This window comes from Ursus arctos, unplaced genomic scaffold (genome assembly GCF_023065955.2).
Source record: "Ursus arctos isolate Adak ecotype North America unplaced genomic scaffold, UrsArc2.0 scaffold_14, whole genome shotgun sequence".
Classification (NCBI taxonomy): domain Eukaryota; kingdom Metazoa; phylum Chordata; class Mammalia; order Carnivora; family Ursidae; genus Ursus; species Ursus arctos.
The window spans coordinates 49,771,275-49,795,394 of NW_026622808.1; the positions used below are offsets into that span (position 1 = coordinate 49,771,275).

The following is a 24,120-nucleotide window of genomic DNA, read 5'->3' on the forward strand; positions in this document are numbered from 1 at the left end:
GAAGGTTTATACAGGGCATGTTTCCTTCCTTTTTAAAGGACAAAGGATTTTTAAGCCTGACCTGCTATTAAATAATAATTTATTTCTTTTCTCCTTGTTTCTGAACATAATAAAAGGAAACTGGAGAACATTTTCTCATGCTTCTGGGCATCCAACAGAGCCTGGTAATTATATATACCTTCTGTATTTTGGCTCAGTCATCTTAGAAGCAATGATAAAATGCTTAATGTTTCAGACACACCCAAGGAAGAATTTCATTTTTCTGAGCAGGAGAGAAGGTAAGATGTTCCTGGAGATAGTTGTTTAGAATGTCCTTATAGAAAGCAAGCAAGCAAGGCAAAGGAATATTCTGTGCCTCTGATTAAGAGTTGACAACAGGATTCAGATGAGAAAATTCATTTGAGTTAAGTTACATACACTTGATGATAAGAGATTCCAGAATTTCTGCAGAGGAAGGATTTCAGGGCAGCAATCACAGTGGGAGGTGGGGTAGGGGTGACGTTTGAAGCTTGTAGTCACGTTTGACTATTTATTAAGTAGAGCATTAGACAACTGTCTGAATCAAAAACTAAATGTCCTTTCAAGTTACCCTGAGGAGTTCACTATCTTTGTAACTAGTGTTGTTTATACAAGCTACTTATAATTTAACTTTCCTTTTACTTTTTAAAAAATTGGTTTAATGCTGAATGCTGCAGGTTTTGATAGGCTTATTTATTCCCAAAATAATGGATCTAAAATGCATTTAAAAGTGGTTTATCACCCCCAAAAGTAGTTTATGTACTTGCCCAAAATGTTACCTGAAGAGATTAAACTGCCATTGCTTGCCATGATGAACTGACTTTTTGCCTCCAGGGTCACCATTTTGGAGACCCTTGGTGTTCCTGTCTCCGTCAAATCCATCGCGATATCATCTAAACTCCTGGCTGAAGGAATTTTTGCCTAAGAGGTATACAACATTGAAAGAGAATTCACTCAACTGAACCTATTTCAAATTAATAAAATGATTAAGGTACTATGGAATACGTATGTCAACACAGAGGACAATTTAGAATTTTTACATGCCCTAGTGACACTTCAGAGGAAAAAAATACAAGACTTAAGCTTTACATTGAAAATGCTTAACTACGCATGAATCTCTCTCATGGTACAGTTCAATCAATAACTTCAAAATGTCTCCTGTGTCCATGTACACACGTGCTGAAAAGTTGGCACGTCTTACAACTTCTAAATCAGGCTATACACTGCTCCTCTTTTAAATGTAAGAAAAATTAAAACACTTGGTTGGCAAGTTAAAAACCAAAACCTCGAAGAACAAAAATCCATGTGCTTGCATCTTTTCTGAGAAAGCTTATCTTCTGAACAGAAAGCAAATGAGGGAGGAAGTCTGTTCCTATAGAAACGCTCTAGTGACTTACTTTGCTTTGCTTCCGGTCCAAGTAAAACTGATGCTGACTAATTGCCATTACCCAGATGGACTTGATGAGAGAAGGGTTTGCATACCACGTTTGCACAAAGAGGCCACTTTGCCCAAAGGTTCTTCTTGACACAGAAATCCTGAAAGATTAAGGAAAGTATTCTATTTATTCACCTCTGGCCCAGCACACCACAAAAAGTACCCAGGGAGGAATGTGATTATGAAGTATTTTCTTAATTGTTTTCCTGCTGCCACACTCTGATGCTGAAAGGAGCCAAGCTTCTGATTTTTTTCCTTTTATGAAGAAACCTGTTGCACCTGGATAATCTCTCTCTCTCTCTCTCTCTTTTTTTTTTTTTTGTAAAACTAGCATGTTCAAAAATGCATACACAAATACTCCAGAGGATAAGAACTACTCAAATTAGGGGCTGTACTAAAAACATTTACTTAAAAACCACAGGATGTGTTACTATCACAACAGGTCAGGAATCAAGGTGATAATATTTCAAAGATAACGCAACCGAGAGGGCAGGGTCAACACCTTCCTCAAGGTAAAAGAGCATTTCAGATCTAGGTAGACTTGTGCAGCTCTGACATTATCAGAGGATGGACATGATAATATTGTCTGCAGATATGCAAGTCTGAAACTGGTCCAGTGTACTGTTTATACACCAGTTAAGAAGAGGAGAGAGGGTCAGAGGAGGAGAGGGTGAAAGGAGAAGGATGGGGTGGGGGAGGGCAGGGAGATGCTGTGGGGAAGGAGGGAGAAGGGTACCCATGTTCTTTGTAGGAATTTGGCTTATCTCTTGGTCCTCTTTTTGTCACAACTGTTTCCCCCCTCCCTCTGACCTTTAAGCATCCATAAATGGATCTGAAAGGCAAACACTGAGGACTGATAATGAATTCCTCTGAAGAGCTCGGAGAGCCTACAATCCTGACTTCAATTCGCGGTGATAACTTGGCAACTGTTGTTTTAAAAGTGACCAGGAGTACCCAAGTAAAAAATGAGCAAAGGGTCTGAACAGGTATTTCCCTAGAGAAGATAGACAAGTGGCCAAAGAGCACCTGAAAAGATGCTTAGCCATCATTAGTCATGAGGGAAATGCAAATTCAAACTGAAATGGGCTATCACTGTAAGCCACCAGGGTGACTGTTAAAAAAACAACAAAAACACAACTAAAAATAACAAGTGTTAGGGAGGATGTGGAGAAAATGGAACCATACACATTGCTGGTAGGAATGCAAAATGGTAGAGCTGCTATGAAAAAACTGTAGCAGTTCCTCCAAAGGTTAAAGAAAGAGTTACCATTTGACCCAGCAATCCGCCCCCCCCCAGGTCTATCCGGGAAAAATGAAAACATGAACGCACAAAAACTTGCACATGCATGTTCCCAGCAGCAACGTTACTGGGATAGTCACCGGGACCGTACAAAGAAAAGGCTGTCATCCTCACCTCCGTGGATCGTGAACTTCAACAGCGAATTTTTTCTCACGGAAATATAAGTTCTCCAGCTGTTTCCACTGGAATAACTAAGAAATGAAGAAAACAGAAAAGACGCACAGCTTTAATTAATGCTGATTTTTACTAAATCTGGAACTCAGCTTAATCACCAAATAATCAAGAAGGTACACTAAGGCGAAGCACAAACATGTGACGCAGTCTTGTTACAAGTCAACAACCTGAAACCATTTTATTCCTTTCTCCGACAGTAATCGTCACCTCACGAGTAAATCTTCCTTGAACAATAAAACCGGACAAGTGTGGGGAACATGCATACTCTTTTTCCTCTGACTCAACTAAATAGAGTTAGGAAATCCTTACCAATTCCAGTAAGCACATGCCTTCTGATCAAAGATGTTGACTTCAGATTTAAATGGAAAGACATTCAAAAGGATGTTTCAGTAGAACCACAGATGAAATTTCAAAAGAATGCAAAGTGAAAGTAAAACGGAACCCCAAGCAGGGGTGATTCTCTGTGACACCAGTTTCCCGCCTACAAGAGTTCCCCTAAATGCGACAGAAACCTAGCGCCAGGAATTGGAGCAGAGGTGGGGCGGGGGTAAATGTGGGGTTGCTCTCTTGAGCTAGAGCCTCCAGTTTTTGTGGGTAGAACCCACTTCTACATTCCCACCGCTGACATTCTAAGGCTGCACTTGGTGTCATCTGCCCATTGGTTGGGAGAAACAGAAGTTAACTAGCAATGTGATTTGAAAATCACATAATTTGTAAAAGGCGGCCCATTCACGGGACGGAGTGCCCTGCTGTATTTTCTGGGCTCCTTCCCAACCCCCTTGTACTCCCCTGAGCCTCCGTTTTTCCTCTCAACTTGGAATTTGTCCCACTATTGATGATTAGTAGACTTTGGCTGGAGTTTGAAATTACGTTCAGAGAAACTTAAGGAAGCATTTGAGTTGTCTAATTGCAAAGCACCCATCAGCACAACCATTTCCTGTAGTACAGGAGCCAAGACTTTTCGTGAACATGTGAACCTCACGTAAAGGAACAGCATGAACTAAAAGCTCCTAAACACATGTAAGCAAGAGACAAAAGCGTTCAAACTGGACCCCCAGTCCCAAACACAGTCAGAGAAACCAGCACACGCTAAGAACACAGCCCTTCGCGGTCCGAACATGCAGTCAGTGTAACTACAGCAATAGCCAGGTGGTAAGAGTCATTAGCGAAAGCTTAAAGCTACATACCTATTTCCTAAAATGTCCGTAGACTGGACGCTTTCATTTCTTTTCATCCAGAGATTCCAAAAATGGGACAGAAATGTGAAGGAAAACCCCAAGGTTCGTTCCACCTCCCCCCTCTCCCAGACAGCAGCTCCGGTGAGTTCTGAACGGAGTTTCATAAGACATCTAGGTGTAACTCAATTTCACAAACAGAGCCTCCCACGGCTGACACGCTACTGACATCAGCAACTCCAGCGAGTGACACCTCCCCAGTTCCACTCCTTCCTCCGATCAGGGAGAAAGAGGGCAAAGTTCTCCCTGGCAGCCCTTCCCAGAAGGGAGACACAGTCTTTTAAATGGGCTGTAGCGTGGCTCCGATGATACTTCCCGGGAAATAAGTTGCTTTTTGAATCCAGGCACAAATTTCCCTGGAGGCTGTCTCAGGGAGACATTTCTAGCCCGGGTTTACTCAGCCCGGGCACGAACAGGTTCTGCAGGAAGAGCCACAGTGCAGCTCAGCTGTGTTTTTCTTTGCGTCCATTCCCACACACATAAAAACCGGGGCCGGACCTGAAACACGATCCCTGAAAGCCACCACCTCCCCCTCTTATCACTTAACAAATGTGAAATACTAGCGCTTTTGCCTCCATTCAGCAAGTCTCTGCATCGAGAGCAAACATGCTCCCTGCAAACAAAAACCCCACTTACATGGTGAAGGGCTCCAGTTTATTTAAGGAATTTGAAATAATTAGATGGCAACCGGGTTTGCAAAAGAAGTTAATGGTGAGAGACCGAGTCTTCAAGTCTAAAAGGCAAAGCCGTTTCCCTACCTGAAATCTTAAAAGTTGATGGAAAATGTGATTTCATAGACGTGCCTGTAATAGCGTAAGTGAACAGGAATGACACACACTTAATTCGTGATGGCCGTTGCCACTAGGGTGAGCATAGGAAGGTGGAGCGTAACAGGGGTTTGCATCCTGGTTCCATCACTTGTTTTTTGGGGGGGTTGGGGGGGGAGTTGCTTAGCTTTTCTGAGTCTCAGCATTCTCATCCATAAAATGGGAGCAATGCCTGTTTCAGAGGGCTGTTGGAAGGCTTCAGTGAGGTTACGTTTATGAAGCACTTAGCCCAGTGTCTGGTTTAGAATAAACATTCAGTAAGTGATAAAGCTAGTTGTAACTGTTATGACGACGCGCCGTCCAATTCCCTAGTTTTATCATGTCTTTGTGAGGATGGGGGACAGCCACTTAACAGCAGAAAGAGAAGTAGGGAGAGCTGTCTGGATCCCACATGTGTCTTTCCGCTGACGAGAACCAGTCAAGTTATTCTGTTGACACATCGGGTTTCCACTTTTGTGAGTTTCAGCCCCTGTAAAAACTGCTGTATTTCTGTTGATTTCATCGGTGGTTTCCTGATACACCCTCTGGGTAGGAAATCTGTTCACTGTTCCTGTATCTCGGAGGTCAGAGAGGAGGAGGGAGGGGTGGGTCAAAGGCACGCCCACAGAGAGACGCATGGCGGCAAGCTCCCTCCTGTCTGGGGTACCCAGAAAAGGTGCATGCCCTGGCATGTGCACCAATGCTGAGGAGCGTGCACCTGCCACAGGCCGGGGGGGACCTCCCAGAGTAATAAGACTGAGGGAAAGCCTCGGACAGAAAGGATCAAACTGTCTTTCTGAGTCTTAACAAGTTAAAATCAGAGGTCACCCAAAGGTATAACACCAGGCCAGGATAGGAAAGGCATCATCAGAGGCTTTTTTTTTTCTTTTTTTATAGCACTTATTATATAGGTTAATCATTCAACTGCAAGTTCCCCTGGAAATGACTAAATTTGGGATAGTCACAGCTGTACTGTATGACTGTACATCAAACAGTGACTCACATCGGGTAATCCCTTGCTTGTAACTGGAAGCAAAACCAAATCACTGTATTATTGATTTATTCTTTTTTCATTTAAAAAAAAAGTTATACTCGAGGAATGTACTGTTAGTACTCACGATCAAGGTAGTGGATGTGTTTTGCCTTCCAGAGTCCCACAAAGACAGAATTCTGCAGGATCACGGGCTTACAAAGCCAAACTGACCACCTTCTTCTATCCAGCCATCCTTCTATCCATCAAATGCTTACGTGCCTAACAGTGAGTCTGCCCAACAACCCTACGGGGTGTTACTATTTAGAGCCTCATTTCGTAAGACAGACTACAGAGGCTCAGAGAGGTTTACATAAATTGTCCAAGGTCACAAAGCTGAATGGGGGCAGATCTGGTATTCACACCCAGGCACAACCAGGCTCCCCAAACCCCAGTGCCTAACCAAAGCACACCATCCTGCCTCACTCATCTGGGAAGAAGACTCAATGGAGATTTGTTATATTAACAAAAACATGGAATAATTCTCAGATAGACCTCACAAGGAAAAAAAAAAACCCACCACCCAGCAATTATGATAGCAATTTGCAGAAAAGGACTCTGGGACCCTCAAATTGTACTTGCACGAGTGGTTCTCAACCAGCGATGATTTACATCACCCCTTACTCTCACCCACAACCCTGAGGCCGTTTGGCGATGTCTGGAGACATTTCTGGTTGTCACACTGCAGGGATGGGGGCTAGGGCATCTGGTGGGTAGAAGCCAGGGATGCTGGTGAATATCAGGCCAGGCTCAGGACAAAATTATCGGGCCCCAAATGTCAACAATGCAGAGACTGAGAAAGCCTGACTCAGAGGATAATTTTTGGTGATATACGTCTGCTTTGGTAGGCGGAGTGTGTTGACGTAGAAGATGAAATATTTCCTCCAAAATAATGAACACTGGGGTCCTAGTTTTCTCAGCTGGGTAATCTCCTCAGGAACAAATGGCTGTTCAGATTTTCTAAGTGCAAATGTTACCCACCAGAGGGACTGAACACCACCCATGAGTCTAGAAGAGGCCATGCTAGCAGAGTCAGGTGTACCGAACAAAAATGTCATACCCAAATGGGACGCACTCAGGTAGCGAAAATTACCTTTTGAGATGTGCTATCATAACCTTCCATACAAGAAACATCACATCTTAAATGCAAGGAATACAACACTCGGAGTATTTGAGAAAAAGTTTAGACGAAGAAGTTCTGGGCATCAGGAAAATATTAACTCTGACCGTTCAAGGGGATGTGATCTCCACAGATTTCCTCTGTGGCAGAATCTCGAACTGCCCAGGGCCGACCTAATGACTTCCTGTTAATACCTGCAGCAGTGTGCTCCCCCGGCGTGTATGGTGCCACCAGGGCCGACCAGCTGCAGGCGCACACCAGCATAGCTCTTTTGGTGTTTACAACTGGCATCCCTTCTCACCGCTTGGTGTCTAGCCCCGTTATTGAATACTTCAGTAAAATCCCTAACTTTGACTATAATTCTGTCTTTCCAGATGGGTTGTCAGGTCCTTAATGACAGGGACTTGGCTTTTTCCTTAATGGAATAAAGAATATAAAATATTAGCTCAGGGTCCTTGTAAATGGGCTCAATACCCCCCCTTTTTTTGCATGGGCTCAATACAGCATGGGCTCAACACATTTTTTTGGTTGCTGTTAAAATGTAAAACCAGGAAAAACTGAACTCTCATTAGAAATTTGTTCCTCAAGGATGAATGAATTACAATCAAATCGATCGTAAGTAGTCATAAGTGCAAAGCGAAGAAACTTCTACTGTTTATGCCCCTTCCTAGAACATTCTTTTCACCATGTTTTATCAACTCATTGGTTTTCTTGGCACCTGGACAAGTCAATCCTATTAAAGTGCTATCTTTCATTTCTGTGTGCCAACAATTCAGCCATTTGCTAAATGCCTAGAAATACAAACGAATAGATTAAATAATGAAATCGAATGGTTTTGCCGGTCCAGCGGCCACTTCCTCTTTTGCAAACATCATCTTCTGTTTCTACAGAGAAAACTCCTAGGCTTTAAGCTCTAGCTACAGTGGTCTCCTCTCCGTTTTATGATGTGCCTAGCTCCTTCCCACCAGCATACACTCTTTTCTGACTAGAACGTGCCAACCGTTCTTCACAGCCTGACTCCTTCTCAACCTTCAGGACCCAGCTTGAATGTCACCTTTCTCAATGGCCTTCCCCGAACCAATGGAGTGTTCCACACCCATCCCATTACTATCCTTCCATTTTGTTTCCACCAGAAACTATCCAAAATTCATCATCATGTTTTCTCTCTTTGCTCACTCATTAGTTTCTCACTGACCATTCCCGTAAAAGACTTCAGAGAAAACAAACACAGTGTGACAGAAACTACTTATCACCCACAGGATCTTTTTTCCCTCCTTCCTTTTAGTAACAGAACACCCTGAGTTATGGCTTTGCCCATGGCCACCCACCTAAAGACTACCCTTCCCAGCCTCCCTTACAATTAGACTTTATGACTAATCAGGCTGCTTGCCTTGAATTCTTTCCATCGGCTTGCCAGTTGTGAAATGGAAATGGAGACTCACCAATGCCCAACCGATTTTCTGAGAGTTCCTTGTCTTAGAAGAACTGCTTAAAATCCTGTGATGAGCTTACAGGAGGGGAAGAAAAATATCTGTGGTGTTCTGTAAATCAGAATACGGTAGGAAGGAAAAAAAATCTACTCGGTAAAAGAATTCACTAACCCACTGGGTCCTCACAATGATCTTTGAGATAGATAGAGTAGACAGAATCGTTGGAATTCGAAAGGTGAGGAAATAAAGACACAAAAGGTTGAGTGACAGCTCCAGGTCAGCCAACCGGTAAGCAGGAGTACAGGACCGGTTTCTTATTTCAAACCCATGTAGGATTTGAGCTCTCCTCCCAGCGACTCTGCAGAAGGCTTTAACAATTAGATTGATTATTGGTGTGGCTAGAGCTTAATTAGACACTTTACAAACAGGATGGACCGGTCCTCAGTTGACATTCTCTAACTCCATTCTTTTCTTCCATACCATACTTTATTATGTACCGATGCAGAAAGTGTGACTGGACAGCGCATGTTCCTTCTCCTGCCGCTGAGCTCAACCAGAATTGAAACAGTGTTAGAAGGAGCAGCCCCGGCGAGCTCCGGGTAAGGTGGCAGGTGGTGGAAAAACCAGGAGCGGTGAGAAATGTCAAGATGGCTGTGCTTAGGAAAGTAAGCAAGTCGCCGAGTTTAAATGAAATGAGCCCTGTACTTTTATGACAAGGAAATAGGAAGACTCTTGTGCTTGTGACTTAATTCATCTCGCTCTAGGCATTTGGGAATTCCAACAGTTTAAAAAAAATCAGTTAACAGAAGGCTAAGAACCCTCTCCCCACCCTGAAATGCCCCCGGGTGAGGACGCACATCCCAAGAGTTGGTTAGCAGTTATAATGCACAAAGATACTAATCTTGAAAGGCATTTTATCCCACTAAGGTCTGCTGGTGACACCCCCGCTGGCTTGCCTTTTTTTATTTCTCCCATCTCTGACAGGGTCTGGTTTTCCCAGGTCAACTAACTTGCCGGAGGGCTACAAATCAGTCACGACATACATCAATACTTCACTTAGCCACTGACCCACTCTACCTCTTTGTGAAGAAATGACATTTTTCCTTGAAACACTGAACGAGCAATAAAAACCTCCTAGGAACACAGCTTGCATTTTTTTTTTTAAATGTAAAACTTCACTGTTTTTAAGTTGCAATGTCCTACGATTTGCAATTGAGTTCTGGTATGTTTTCACATTCCATAAGAGTTTGCAATGACACATTTCATGCATAAAGGGAGAATTAAAAAGAAAAAAAACCCTTGTGATCTGAATTTTTAATACTCTGAATTTTTGTGGTTTGTTACTCAGAATTTTAAATTTCTCAATTTGCATCATGCCTTAGGGCATTACAGTTAATAAAATGGCGCAGAGTGCTTCAAAGTCTCTGAAAACAGAAAATCTGAGTGTGGACTCTTAGAATACTAAGGTTATGATTCTGTAGCAATGTGGGCTCCTTCTCTAACCAAGAATATGTCTCATACCCTTTTTATATTGTCTAGAAGTCACTATCAACGAACACCAACCAATTGCGTAGGGCTGACTGTGTATCAGGGACAGTGCTCAGTATAACCTCACATAATTCTTACGAACACCCTATGCTGTTGGTGGCATTACCGTGGTGCAGGTGAAGAAACGGAATTTAAAGAGAGATTCAACAACATGCCCAAGGTCACACAGCAAACAGACACCAGACATCAAAGACAGGCTATGGTTGCTTCCCAAATTCTTGCTCTGGATCTTTTTACTACACAGATGGAAAACAACTCGCCCCCATGACTGGCAAAAGCCTTAGAGCCAAAATACACAAAGAGCACTTGCTGGGTATTCTGGCATGTACGAGAAACATAGTCCCCAACATTCCTAGCCTACAACTAATAGACATTATATGGAAAGGACAGAAAGCTTCAGCTTGCGTGTCTTGGACGAACATTTTTTCAAAATAGCCTTTGGCCTTAGTCTGTCTTACTATTGGCAAATCTTCCCCCTTCTGGCCTGTTTTTAAGCTACGTAATTATAACCCAGCAGGCATGTGTAACAAGCAGCTCAAAAGGCTGAGCATCTCCAAGGCCTCCCATTCCAGCCTTTGTTTCAGAGTTTGGCAATCTTGACCTTCATTCCTGCTCGGCCGCTGGTAACCTGCTGTGTGCCCAGGTCATGCGAACAGCTGAAGCAGGATCCTCCTTTTTACAAGTCAGTGCTCATGGCCCTTTGAATTATGGCTTCTTTCATTTGGACCAACTGGGCGAGGGCTGTAACTTGTAGAACACCCTCCCTCCAATTAAACCCGTAGTTTGTTTGGCCATGGAAAAACAAACACATGGAAGCAAAATCCACTGTGGGATTTCAACAGAAGAAGGAGGAAGTAAGCAGTGGTTCAGCGTGGACAGCTGCAAAAATAACCAAGAAAGAGAAGACGAGGCAGTGGGAACACAAGATGGCCCGGGTAGGTCCTTTCTGAATTGAATGGCACGTCTTGAAAACGAAAGCGAAAACTCTGCCAATCAAAAAAAGAGAGTGTCTTCTGATCCTTGTCTAAACTCTGGGATGAACAAGCAAGCCTGATTGTGATCAGTGTCAACCAATATTGACCAAATCCTATGAAACTGTGAATGTAAAGAAAGGGCTGTGAGTCACGAGCGACTGCGAGGAAATTCGCTGCGCAGATACCGATTCACTGTTATTTTGGGGGGGAAGCTGGTTGTTTTTAGTAGATGCATTTATACCCTGCGGGATTCTCAAATTCACAAAGGCACATTCGCTAAGAGATGACTTGTGAGTCGACTTAGGTTATACATGACGCGCAAGATTCAGCAAAACCAGTGAGACTCCTGAATGTTATTTCTTCAAGTAAAATCCAGGGGAGAAGTAAATTACCAAAAAATGTTAATAGAGGCTGAGGTCTACCTCAAGAAAACATGGTAAACAATACTTTGGTTTTATAAAATAGATAAACGAGGGATTAGTTATATGCCTTGACTGGGATTCATCCTGCTCCTTCTCCCCGCCACGGACCCCCAGCGTTGTCCATCAAAAGTGAATCAGTTAAATGAATTCTGTATTTCCACATAATGGATACTGGGCAGCTTTCAAGAGTGAAAAGAGATGTGTTTATAAAGTAACCTGGAGAAATAGGACGCGGGATGAAACAGTGTGCATAGAAAGATTTCTCTCTCGGGAAAGCTTAGGATATACACTGACAAAGTCTCAATGAACCAGTTATCATTCTCTTGACCGTGGTTATCATGGGGAAGGCACAGGGATTGCAGAAGGACTTCCGGCCCTAACTGACATGTTTCTGTAGTTTGTATTTTTGTTTTGCTTTGTTTTTACAATAGCTATGTATAACTTTTAGCTAAAAAAAAATTATAAATAAAATAATTTTGAAAATTATGTTGAAAAAGATCATATGCTCATCATTTATTTCTAACATTATTTATTTGAAATGTGGTCTTAGAGGCAAGTTTTCAAGTATGAACAACATTATTCATATTCCTCCTGGAAATTAAGTATACCTTACTTCAATTGATCTGGGTCACAGGGCTTAGAGAGACACAATTTTATTATACGATTACACAGATGCTGCCTTCTTGTCCCTCATAGGGATGGATATCGGATGCGAAATGATGTTTTATTATTTTTATCAATAATTTCCAATAAGATGCCTCAATTCCCAGCTAGTCTGCTCCAGGAGGGCAGGGCTGGCATGAGAAGGGGGTGAGCCCTGGCCACCCCTTTGTGTTGTCTGTGTCAGCTTCACAACCATAAAATGGGGAGAAAAGAGGAGCTTATTATTTTAACTCAACGAAAGATTGTGAGCATTGATAAAAGCTGAAAAACCACACAGAAGATGGAACACTGTGGTATGATTACAAGGGCTGCTTTATGACGAATATGGCTGTTTTTCTAATAGACATTAAAGCACGAGACAGATGGAAATGATAGGAGTTATTCAAGGCTGCGATGTCGGGGTGTGATAACGCACGGTCTGCTATTACAGGTCGCTGTTTCACTGCCGTGACGCCCGGCGATGGCAGCAGAGCACAGGGAGGGCCCCAACCAGGGGCGACTTGAGTAAGCCTTCATGTTGTTAGAATACACAGTCGGCCAGGGCAGGCGGGTGGCTGTCTACGTGGACTCATCCATTCTCATATGGGCAGAAATGGATTGTACGCCTGTGCTTGGATCACAAGACAGAGCGTCATGGCCACAGTTCAAATTGAAAATAACGTAATTTATTAGCTCTAGAAAACCCAAACCTGAGAGAGTGTGACCTTTAATAAACAACACAATAACTTATTTTTCTTTTGAAAAAAGCAGACATGTTTAGTGCGGAAAACTGTGAACCAAAGTTAAGTGAAAACAGCAGCAGTAGTAAAAAGATCAGTTAGAACTGGATTACTGCGAGGGAGCCAGCACCAAAGAGCCTGGCTATGTCTTCACAGTTTGTCCACCTGTGTATCCATCCGCTGTCAGTAAGCATACGTACGTATATGTGTGTATATACATGTATAATTTATATAAAAATATTAACATTATATATAATTATGTATATAAATAAATATTTTATGCCTACATAATAGATAGATATATAAAATTTGGAAAATAAATGTCATCATCCTTTTCATATGACGTTAAAATAGGAATCTAATTGTATGCATTTATAAATGAAGTTGGGATCAACATCCTCACAGTTAAATCTTTGTGCATAACTTGATTCCCTTAGAACAAATGATCAGATGTGAATGTGGAATTGCTGGGTGCAGGGTACATAAAATTAGTTATAAAAGTACTTTTCATTTAACCTGAGCCTTCTCTGAACCCATGGCTTCACTAACCAAAGTTCGGTGTCCATTAAAGCAATGTCGCCAAATCCAGAATAGCCCAAGTTCTCCTATGTGTCTAAAATGATTCACACTTACTTTCCGAGGTTTCACTTTATCTTGCAAATCATACTGGCCGATTCCTTTATAGCTGATTCCAAGCCACCAAGGAAGTCCTTGTTTATCCTGGAAGATGGAAAAGCATGAGAACCAAGCCCTAATTGTTCAGTCTTCTACAGGTGAAGATTTAGCAATTTCATCCTTTCACAAGTATCAGGTAAGTCAAAATAAAGCTGTCTTGGTAAACAAAACATTACTTAAAAACCTAACTTGCTATTAAAATGCCTGCAAAAAAGATCTAGAAGTTAAAACAGATCAGTCCTGTTAATGGCATCAAAAAGAATGAATCATTACTGTCTTGATTAAACAGTTGGAGAAAAGAAAGAAAATGTAAAACTAATCCAGAGTGTAAAGCCAGTTATCAAAAAAAAAAAAAAAAAAAGAAGGAAAAGAAAAACTAAAAAGAAAAAGGGAAAAAAGCTCTCTGTCCTCTTGATTAGTAACGAGGTATGATGGTCAGGGAAGTTTCCAAAGAATTACAAAGATGAGAAAGTATCTGGTAGCATTAGACAGGTGAACAATTGGGGAAGAGAAATGGCAGCAAAAATAGGTAAAAGGAATAGATGTGCTAAAAGAGAATAATTTGAGTATGTAAGGATTAACAGAGGTTTGGGGAAAACATTTGAATGTAGCAAATATTTTTTATATTTGCTACAAATGACAAGATATAGTCAGGCTTTTATTTTTTAAGAAAATCAATCGTATTTTAAATGTTGAAATTTATAGAGATAATTTGCATACATATGCATATTAATTTATATGATTTTAGAAGTTGGTGCTCTTCACTAACTCACAAACTAACATGGGCATTATGAAAGCTTTGTTATGCAAAAGTATTTACCTTGACTGCATAATAATGGACTCCATAAGTGGGCAGAGCTTCTACTATTTTCATATACCTATGAAAAATGATATATATTATAATCTCTTAATAAATGAGAGGACCATTTTGGGAAAAGTGATGTACAGAAATATGACTTGCGGGCGCCTGGGAGGCTATGTCCGTTAAGTGTCCGATTCTTGATTTCAGCTCAGGTCATGATCTCAGCATTCTGAGATCCAGCCTGAGTAGGGCTCTGCACTCAGGCGAGAGTCGGCTTGAGGTTCTCTCTCCCTCTCCCTTTGCCCCTCCCCCTGCTCTCACACTCTCTCTCAAATCCATAAACCTTAAAAAAAAAAAAAAAGAAAAAGAAAAGAAACACAATTTGTATCTACTTTTCTCATTACAACCACGGCTAATGTCTTTGACTAAAGTAGAAATAGAATAAGCTATTTGAGGGAGTATTATATTTTACCTTACCCAAATGTTAGGAAGTTGCTAACAAAACTTCAATTTCGAAAAGCTCTAAGAAATACTATTTTCTGCATATGAAGATCTCTATGGCTTAGAAACATATTGGACTGTATCACAAACCCAAATGGCAAGTATTTTTTAAACTAAGCACTTAAGGACGGAAAGCAATGAGAATCAACTTTTGGGTCACGCTCATAACAAGAAAAAAAATCAATCAATTGTGGGGCACCTGGCTGGTTCAGTCAGTAGAGCATAAGGCTCTTGATCTTGGGGTTGTGAGGTGGAGCCCCATGTTGGGCCTAGAAATTACAAACATACGTACAGACATAAATAGTTAAAAAAAAAAATAAAGTGATTCCATTCATTGATTGTGGTAAACTCTTAGAAATATATACTTAATTCTTAGGTCTAAACTCTAAGAAATATGTACCTAAAAAGGATGAATTTAATTGTACATCAATCTGATTTTAAAAAATATGCCCCCCCACATAAAAAATTAAAACAATGACTTCTCCATTTACTCCATTTACTATTTTCAATTCAACAAGTATTGATTGTGTACTTCTAAGGTGTTATGGAGTGAAATAAATTGTGTAAGACTTCCTCTCTGCTCATAAAGAATTGAGATTCCTGTTTAAGTACAAGTGGACTTTTTAAAGACATTTTGAGTATCAATTGCTCTGGGTTTTGTAATCAATAATTTGATGCTTTTTAAAAAAGTAAATGGCCTGGATGTCGATGAATGTAAGAGGTTAGGCCCATGTGCCAACATCATTCAGCAAATACACTGCACAGCCAAGACTCTAACAAAGGGAGCTGGATTCCACAGTCTGGAGCCTTAGCCACCACGTGAGTCTCTTATTTGGAGCCATAGCGATAAAGATCAAGGGAAGTCCAAGGACTCTGCATTTAAACAAGGCCTCTTCATAACATGGTCATTAGCCTAACCCGAAGTCCTTCAGGGAAATTGTTACTCCTCTTTTTTCCCCTCTAGAGAACAGGCACAATGAGTTAAAATGTCCAGGATTCGACTTCAGGGCTGCTCATTTTTGATTTCTGCCTTGAAGACCACAGAAGGTGTGTCGTGATAAAAAGGAGATTAGTGCAAGAGGTAGAGGTTGTGAGGGAAATCTACACACTGACCAGGGGGAACGGCAGTCTCTAAGTCCTTATTTCAGTTCTCACGTGCTCTGAGCTACATTCGGGGGTTTTTAAAAGAACTTCTACGGCCATATAAGTTATTCTACAATTACTACGGCAATAATCCTATATTCATTTTTATAATTTGGAAATTAAAAAATAATAAATTTAGTTCTTAAAATTTTAAAACTTGAACGTAGCTTGTGAAACATTGTTAATAAATGGATGGGGGGGTGCCCGGACGGCTCAGTGAGTTCAGCCTCCGACTCTTGGTTTCGGTTCAGGTCATGATCTCAGGGTCCGGGGATCGAGCTCCACATCAGGCTCCCCACTGATTTTAATAAATCTTAAAAAAGAATAAATAAATGGACAGTAACTCTGTAAGTCTAAAAGGCAGAACTATCTCACTGTGGTCTGTTCTTGTCAGCATGCAGACATGGATTATCCAACACCGACACTGTATGCTCCACCCAAAGTACAGTCACAAACCAGGCAACCAAATATGGCCTCCGGATAGGTTTGGTTTGGCTTGCATTGTAATAAAGTTTTCTTAAAATTTCTTTGCAACGTTTACAATTGGATTTTAAAAATCAGAATTTCCAGCTTTTCTTAGAAAATGTCAGGTTTGATAGCTTTAGGCCTGATTTCTGAGACTGAATCACCTTGCCTGTACTCAGGGTGACAGCTCTCCAGTTTACCTCAGTCCCCACCATTTTCTATCGTCCTACACCTGGCCTACATTTCTCAGTTTTGCTATCTGCCTGTCATCGGAAGATATCTGGATCGATGACACCAACTATGGAATGACTCAAGGCATTTTATGATTCCTAGCAAGGCTTTCCTAACCAGATGGGGACGATATAAACACACACCACACAACAGAAATCACTTCAGATTATTTCTTCAAACAGAAGACATTAAAACTCTATCTCGGCAAAAGGAAAGACAGATACTTACTGAACCACAGCTTGACCTCGAGTCAGACCTTTGATTTTCAAGTAATGCTCAATTACCCTGTCCTCACTGTAAAACAAGGAACGAGAAATATGGCAATGTACGATTATATGAGGTACCGACTCAATTTCAAGATTCTCAGCTGGCTTGTTGAGAAACTTGAAAATAAAGACCTTCACCAACTTGTTTGAGAGATAGAAGCTGGTTGACTTCAATTTCTGTGGGACATTGATTCCTGAACCTCAGACATTTGGCTACCTCATCGTGATTTCTTATTTATATTTTATATGATTAATATATATATGTCAATACTTTTTAAAACTTAAATTTATTGGAAAAGGAAAGATAATATCAATTTATTAAATGAAAAACTGGTATTTTTGCCATAATTGAATGAGATATAATAAATACAAAATAATGTTATTAAATGTTAATTAGTGAGCCTTGCTAGGGAAATTAGAAGGCTTAAAAAAAGAGATCAGCAAGTGTTAGGTATTAAAGGCAATTTCCTTAAATTATCCACAAAGATTTAGAAAGGATTAAAACTGCTCTGAGTCTGGTGTGCAATCCAAAATACTCTCTTGTCACTCACTACCTGGGGACACACTGCTTTTGGAGAAAACCCTTCATTATTGTCCTAGTATAAAGCTGGTTGACTAGAGGGGCACCTGGCTGGCTCAGTGGGTAGAACGTGTGACTCTTGATCTTGGGGTCATGAGTTTGAGCCCCACACTGGGGGTAGAGATACTTAGTAAAAAAAAAAAAAAAAAAAGTTCAAAAAGAAAAACTTGTTGGCTAGAAAAGCAAGAACTAGGCTGAAGTCTGTCACCTTTGACGTCACTCAGCCACTGTACCCTACTTACAGATACCCGTCATATCTCAAGTATAACCTAGAAGGGTAAATATTGTTATCTCTACGCAACCAGTAATCAACAGTAAACGGTCTTTGTTTTTTTTTTTTTTTTTTCTTAAGAAACTATCACTTAACAATGATTTGTTTGGAAGATTCCAGACTCAGGAAGCAATGTCGTCTTACGACTCACTTTCGCTCTTTCTGTGGGAACCGCATTTCATTTTTCCTGTTAAAGCTATTCGTGTTGAATATTTATTTTGTCATCAGTTTTTCAGTGGAAAGGAAAACTACCTACAGGATCCAGAGCCGTAAGTCAAGGAAACTATCTTTAAAGGGGATGTAACTAATTCAAAGGGGCGGGTGGAAGTACTATTTTAAGAAAAATACTGTATGGAAAATGGATACTATGGATTCATTAAAATATAAACAAATAGAATGACTTAAAATATACAACAATATTTGGCCACAAACGAAAAACGTCAGCGTTTCTGGCCACTAAGAAAACCTCTATCCAATGAAATCTGTGTTTTAGAAGATGTATATTGCTAGATTAGGGCCACATCACACAGTGACTGCACACGTACTGAGCATTCCGTTCACTTAAAAAGCACCCTCTACAGACCCTTTCCTCATGTGAATGAGAAGGCACGTAGCCACACGTCACAAATGACTACAGTCTTGGTACGACGGTCTCCAATAGGCTTTGACGAGACCCTTTCCTGGAAAGGCTCAAGGTCTACTTACAGTTGCTCTGAGGCATATGATGGGCTATCTGATACCTTCTTCACTTATATTTCTTTAAATACCTTGGAAAGCATGCAGTTCTCAATGGAGGCTACGCTATCAGGGTCACCTGTCGTCCTGCGTTGGCTCACCAGTAAGCAAGGGATGGATGCTCCTGAAGAGTTTTGGTTGGAAAGGCTGGTAGGGTCTTTAACTCCTTCCGGGCATTGTCATCACTGAAAAGAAGAAGAACACAGTAACGTCAGTCACCGTTACATAAAATATCATCCAAGCTAGTCACCAGAGGAAATCTGATAAATAACAACAGTATACTGGGCCCTAGCAAAATATCGTCAGTACACACATAAGGCTATGGATTCAATTAGAGAGAGCCGCCAACGGAACTCCCCCAAGCCATTTGATATTTTGAAGTTTTTAAAAAAATTTAAAAAAAATTAAAATAACAGTATTCGGGTGCCATAATCCTATTTTCCTTACTCTCCTGATAATCTTGCGGCCATTTTCATTGTGTATTTCCTATGTATATCTATTCTATTACATAATTATTATTATAATTGTGGATATTCCATTCTCACACAACATTCTTCAAATTTCGTTACATACCTTCTTTATGTTCCTATAGCACTCTCATAATGATCTTTAGCGGCTACGTAATACTGTTGGAATATTGGTTATCATAAAACCACTCACAGTATCACCAATTTTTTGTAATAGATATCAATTCAATAAAAAAAGTTTATATAGGGGTGACTGGGTGGCTCAGTCAGTTAAGCATCTGCCTTTGGGTCAGGTCATGATCCCAGGGTCCTGGGATCAAGCCCTGCAACGCACTCCTTGCTCAGTGGGGTCTGCTTCTCCCTCTCCCTCTGCCCCTCCCGCGGATCATGATTTTATTTTGTTTTAATTATTTGAGAGAGAGAGAGAGATAGTGAAAGAACATGAGCGTGGAGGAAAGGGAGAAGCAGGTTCCCTGTGAGCAGGGAGCCTGCCACGGGGCTCCATCCCAGGACCCCGAGCCCATGACCTGAGCCAAAGGCAGACACTTAACTGACTGAGCCACCCAGGTGCCCCAAATAAATAAAGCCTTTATTAAAAAGTGCATATAGACCTTTCTATTACTTGTTGGTTATTTCCTTACCACAGTCTGAAATAAAATGATCAAGTTGGCCAACTGTAGAAATCACTGGAAGAGAAGATGACTTGAAATCATGTTTCTAATGAAACCCAAGTTAGAGCTCAAATTGTAAGTAAACTAAAACCGGACCTCGTGTAAGGTTGGTTATTATCTCAGTATGAAATGGCAAAATTCTAGTTGTCAAAAGAGAGGGGCATGGGAATGCCTGGCTGGCTCAGTTGGTAGAACATATGACTCTTGATCTTGAGGACATGAGTTCGAGCCCCATGTTGGGTGTGTAAAGCTTACTTAAAAAATTAAAAAAAAAAAAAAGGGGAGAGAGGGGTGTGGTCTTTATAGAACTTAACAGAAGGAAGAATAGGTAATATGACCCAGTCATAGCTGGCCCACACAGTATGAGAGAAAATACTCTCAAAAACTGCCCCAAGTGTTTAAGGAGGTAGTCTATGAGAAAACAGACATGACTTTCTGGGGTCTATCAGAGCCTAGGATAAGTAAGTACATAGAGAGTTACTCAAAATCCTGACCAAACTGGTGTCCATCAAACAGCACATTGGTAATTCTTTTCCTCCTACTTTCCATGGCTTCGTATTTTTATCATGACCTATCCTTTGTTGAGAGCCAGGCATCATACAACACACCTTTGTTTTTTTAGATTTATTTACTTATTTGAGAGAGAGAGAGAGAGAGAGAGCGGGGAGGAGGGGCAGAGGGAAAGGGAGAATCTCAAACAGACTCTCCACTGAGTGTGGAGCCCGATGTGGGGCTCAAGCTCATGACCCCGAGATCATGACCTGAGCCAAAATCAAGAGATGGACACTTAACCAACTGAGCCATCCAAGCGCCCCCATGCAACACACTATTTAGTCATTATTTACCCCACAGGTCTCATCACAGCTCTTTCCATGTGGTAGGTACTATTATCCACGCTTTACAGGCAAGAGAGGTTTTCAGAGGCTAAGCTACTCGCTCAATGTCTCTCAGCCACTATGTAGGGAAGCCAGGAGGCAAACCCAGTCTGCTTAGCTTTGAAGGATAAGACCATAACCTGCTTCCCTGACAGACTCTCAGAGCACTGTCCCAAAGAGCCAACATGCGCCTTCTCATTTTGGCAAGACATAGCTCCCCTTCACCCTCACCTGCTAGTTACAAATGGAAACACTGAACCAATCAGTTTCAAGAGCCATCATTCATGCATTTTCACATTAGCTTCCTTGGGGTGTGCCCCAGTGATTCACACTGAAAGAGATAAACCCCCAACCGGAGGACCAAACACAACCTAAGGTGAATTTCCTCCCACAGCATTCATTCAACACTCACAGATCAATTGTTGCAGATTAATTTGGGGAACCCAGCATGGGCTGCAGACAGGGCTTATTTGACCCACACTGTACTTTGCTGTATTAGAAATTGCTCACTCCTGTCACCAAGGCTCGGTGTAAGTGGTTCTTCTTCAATGTCTACAGAAATTTTGTCTTTTGGCTTTATCTTCACGTTTCCTGACCGTGCTACAGGGCAATCAAGTGAACCCACTGAGCAAACTGTACCTACGCTTACTGTCTTTCAGTAAGAATAGAGAGCGGAGTGTCACCTGGCTTGGAGACACTACGATTTGCGCCTGTCAACATTACATTTCAAAATGAAGGTTGTGGCCCTTCCTAAAGGTGAAAGATCCAGCTTTACAAATCACTACAGGAAATAAAAAGTCACTTGGCTCCTGTTCTTACATAAGGATAAATCTCTCTATTATTTGAAATCTAAGTAGTACAGCTTAACCACACTGACAATCTTGGAAAACAGGTTTGGGCTTCCTGAAAACCAAAATATACCACAATCCAATTTATTCATATTAAAGGTCATCTGTCAACTCTCAGTAATGATATTTATTTTTCTTAAATAATTTCTTTTATGCTCTGTCCTTCAAATCCCACTTCCTTTTTCAAAGAAGTTGGCTTGTGAGTTTTTTATGAAGGGCAAATACATGTATATATTCTAAAATGATAGGCTAAGGACAATACTTTTTGTTATTCATCATTGCCACCAATTACATATGTATTATTATCTTCTGGATCCAAGAGAAGTATGTTACAAGAACCCAGCTGGGCACTCAGTTACGTCTTTGGGTTCGAGTTAATTTTGTGGCAATCAAGAGCTCACTAGAGTAGAAGCTGCGATTCACCATAACTTCATTTATTCTTTTAGCAAGTATGTATTGAGTATATATTGCACACCTAGGATGTAGAAGCAAAAGAGAGAAGAGACAGGGGACAGAAGTAAGGGAGAGATTTTATCCATCATTCTATTCAATGAGCTCATGATTGAGAATAAATGGGAGGTTTGAAGTTGTGGCTAAAAATTCTTCAACACACTATTTAGTCATTATTTACCCCACAGGTCTCATCACAGCTCTTTCCATGTGGTAGGTTGTGTCTTCATTTGGGGCAGCCACGTGCCTAGCTAAAAATTCTAATAATGTAGAAGAAAGAGAGATTGGATATGGGGGAAAACACAATCTGCCTCCAGTGCTGCTAGGGGCCACTGCTTCGATCCAGGTAATTTCTGCAATGTGGGAATGTGGATCCACTATTGTTCAATGATTACATTTTTTCCAACAATTAAGGCAAAAATCTTAGAGTTTTATGTAAGATATCTAAATTTTAAAATACTGCCTCCACCAAGAAACAAAGAGACAAAAAATAAAAAATAAAAAATAAAACACTGTGCGGGCCACATAAAACATACCATGGACCATCATTATCGCTTTGCAATTTGTGACATAAGCTATTAGTGTAGAATGGATAAGGAGATGCCTTCTCAGATCCTCAATTTGGTTTCCAGTCTCAAAAAAATTATTAACAGTGCAAATCATCCGTAGTGCAAAAATAAAAGAGATACATAAGTGATTTTGACAAATGTGGAATCTGGACCACATCCCCAATGATTATACTCTCAGGAAAAGAACAAAGCCTTATTTGTTTATTTACTTATTTTTGTATTAGAAAAGGTTCCTGTCATCCGTTCACATTTAGTCATTTGTGCTGTTGCAGAAACATCCTTTCCTTGTGAATACATAACATCACTTTCCTGTAAGAACCCATTTAAGAGCCCATTTCTAACAAGCCACCACAGATATTGAGATAATTGAGCTGTTGACATTAGCTATCAACATGAAAAGAGAGTTCCAGAAGGACCCAAAGATGGCTGAGACAGGCAGCCTAGCAGAAAAATGGGTTAAACCTTTCAACAAACAGGGCACAGATGTGGAAATCCAATGACCAACAGAGAGAATCAAGTGTTCAGCTTCGTAAATACTCAGGGAAACACAAATTAAACCCTCAATGAATCACCACTACATACCAGACTGTCAAAACTCTGACAGTACCGAGTCTACATGAAGGTATAGCGCAAAAGAAACTCCCATCCATTGCTAATGGGAATGTTAATTGGTCAGATCATTTTGGAAATTTGCATACCCTATACACAGAGATGCTTTCTTAGGTATGTCCCCGGAAACTTACGCAAAAGAATAAGCTTTATAGCAGCATTGCTCCAAAAAGACAAATGAGGCAGGTGGGGGTGAGAGCTAATGGTTGATGGGTTTTAAGGAGGGCACTTGTGATGAGCACTGCGTATTGTACCTAAGTGATGAATCACTAAATTCTCCTCTTGAAACCAATATTACACTATATGTTAACCAGCTAGAATTTATATATAAACTTGAAACAAACAACCAAAACCCAAGAAGACAAATAAAGGAAACAACCCAAATATCTCATAATAATAGGAATGATAGAATTGTAGTGCGTTCGAACAATGGAACGCCAGACAGCAAAGAAAATACACTGTAGCTTCACGCAACGTGATGAAATTCACAAATAGTAAGCAAAAAAGCAAGACCCAAATTCACATATATATCACAACCCCATGTTCTAAAATAAGCAAAATAGGGGCACCTGAGTGGCTCAATTAGTTTAGCGTCTGCCTTTGGCTTGGGTCATGATCTCAGGGTCCTGGGCTCCATGCCCAGCAGGGAGTCTGCTTCCCCTCTGCCCCTCCCCCCAACTCGTGCATGCGTGTGCTGGTTCTCTCAAGTAAATAAGTAAAATCTTAAAAAAAAAAAATAAGCAAAATGAAACTAGAGATTCATATTTAGGTGATAAAAGTAGAAAGCAAAACAAGAAAATATGTACCACAGAGTACCTCTGGGGAAAGAGGATTTTATTGAAGGCAGGGGTACGGTACACAATGGGGGGTGGGGTGGGGTCCTGGCAGCATTCCTCCCTGGGTGTGGTTATGTAGCTGTGCATTCTCTGATTTGTTCTTTAAACCAAACACACATGTTTTATGCATTCTTCTGCGTGATATAATTCACATAAAAAACGACATCAAATGTGACTCGTGGGGCAAGTGCAGCCCACTCACTGCCCTTTAGAGGGGAAGAGCTGCAGCACTAACTAAAGCAAGACGTGGTG

The 24,120-nt window shown here is 40.9% G+C and overlaps 1 protein-coding gene across 3 annotated transcripts in view; it reads right to left on the reverse strand.

The window, feature by feature from the left end:
* Positions 1 to 24,120, reverse strand: part of FRMD4B (FERM domain containing 4B) — a 314,088-nt gene that overhangs the window by 20,693 nt on the left and 269,275 nt on the right. For all 3 annotated transcript variants that reach the window (XM_048226469.2, XM_026501212.4, XM_048226468.2), the window contains 7 exons: positions 18,645 to 18,728; positions 16,920 to 16,985; positions 14,370 to 14,427; positions 13,508 to 13,594; positions 2,868 to 2,944; positions 1,416 to 1,554; positions 798 to 939 (listed from right to left, as the gene is read on the reverse strand). In XM_048226469.2, the coding sequence (XP_048082426.1) occupies positions 798 to 939; positions 1,416 to 1,554; positions 2,868 to 2,944; positions 13,508 to 13,594; positions 14,370 to 14,427; positions 16,920 to 16,985; positions 18,645 to 18,728 (653 nt within the window). The remainder of the gene's footprint in view (positions 1 to 797; positions 940 to 1,415; positions 1,555 to 2,867; positions 2,945 to 13,507; positions 13,595 to 14,369; positions 14,428 to 16,919; positions 16,986 to 18,644; positions 18,729 to 24,120) is intronic.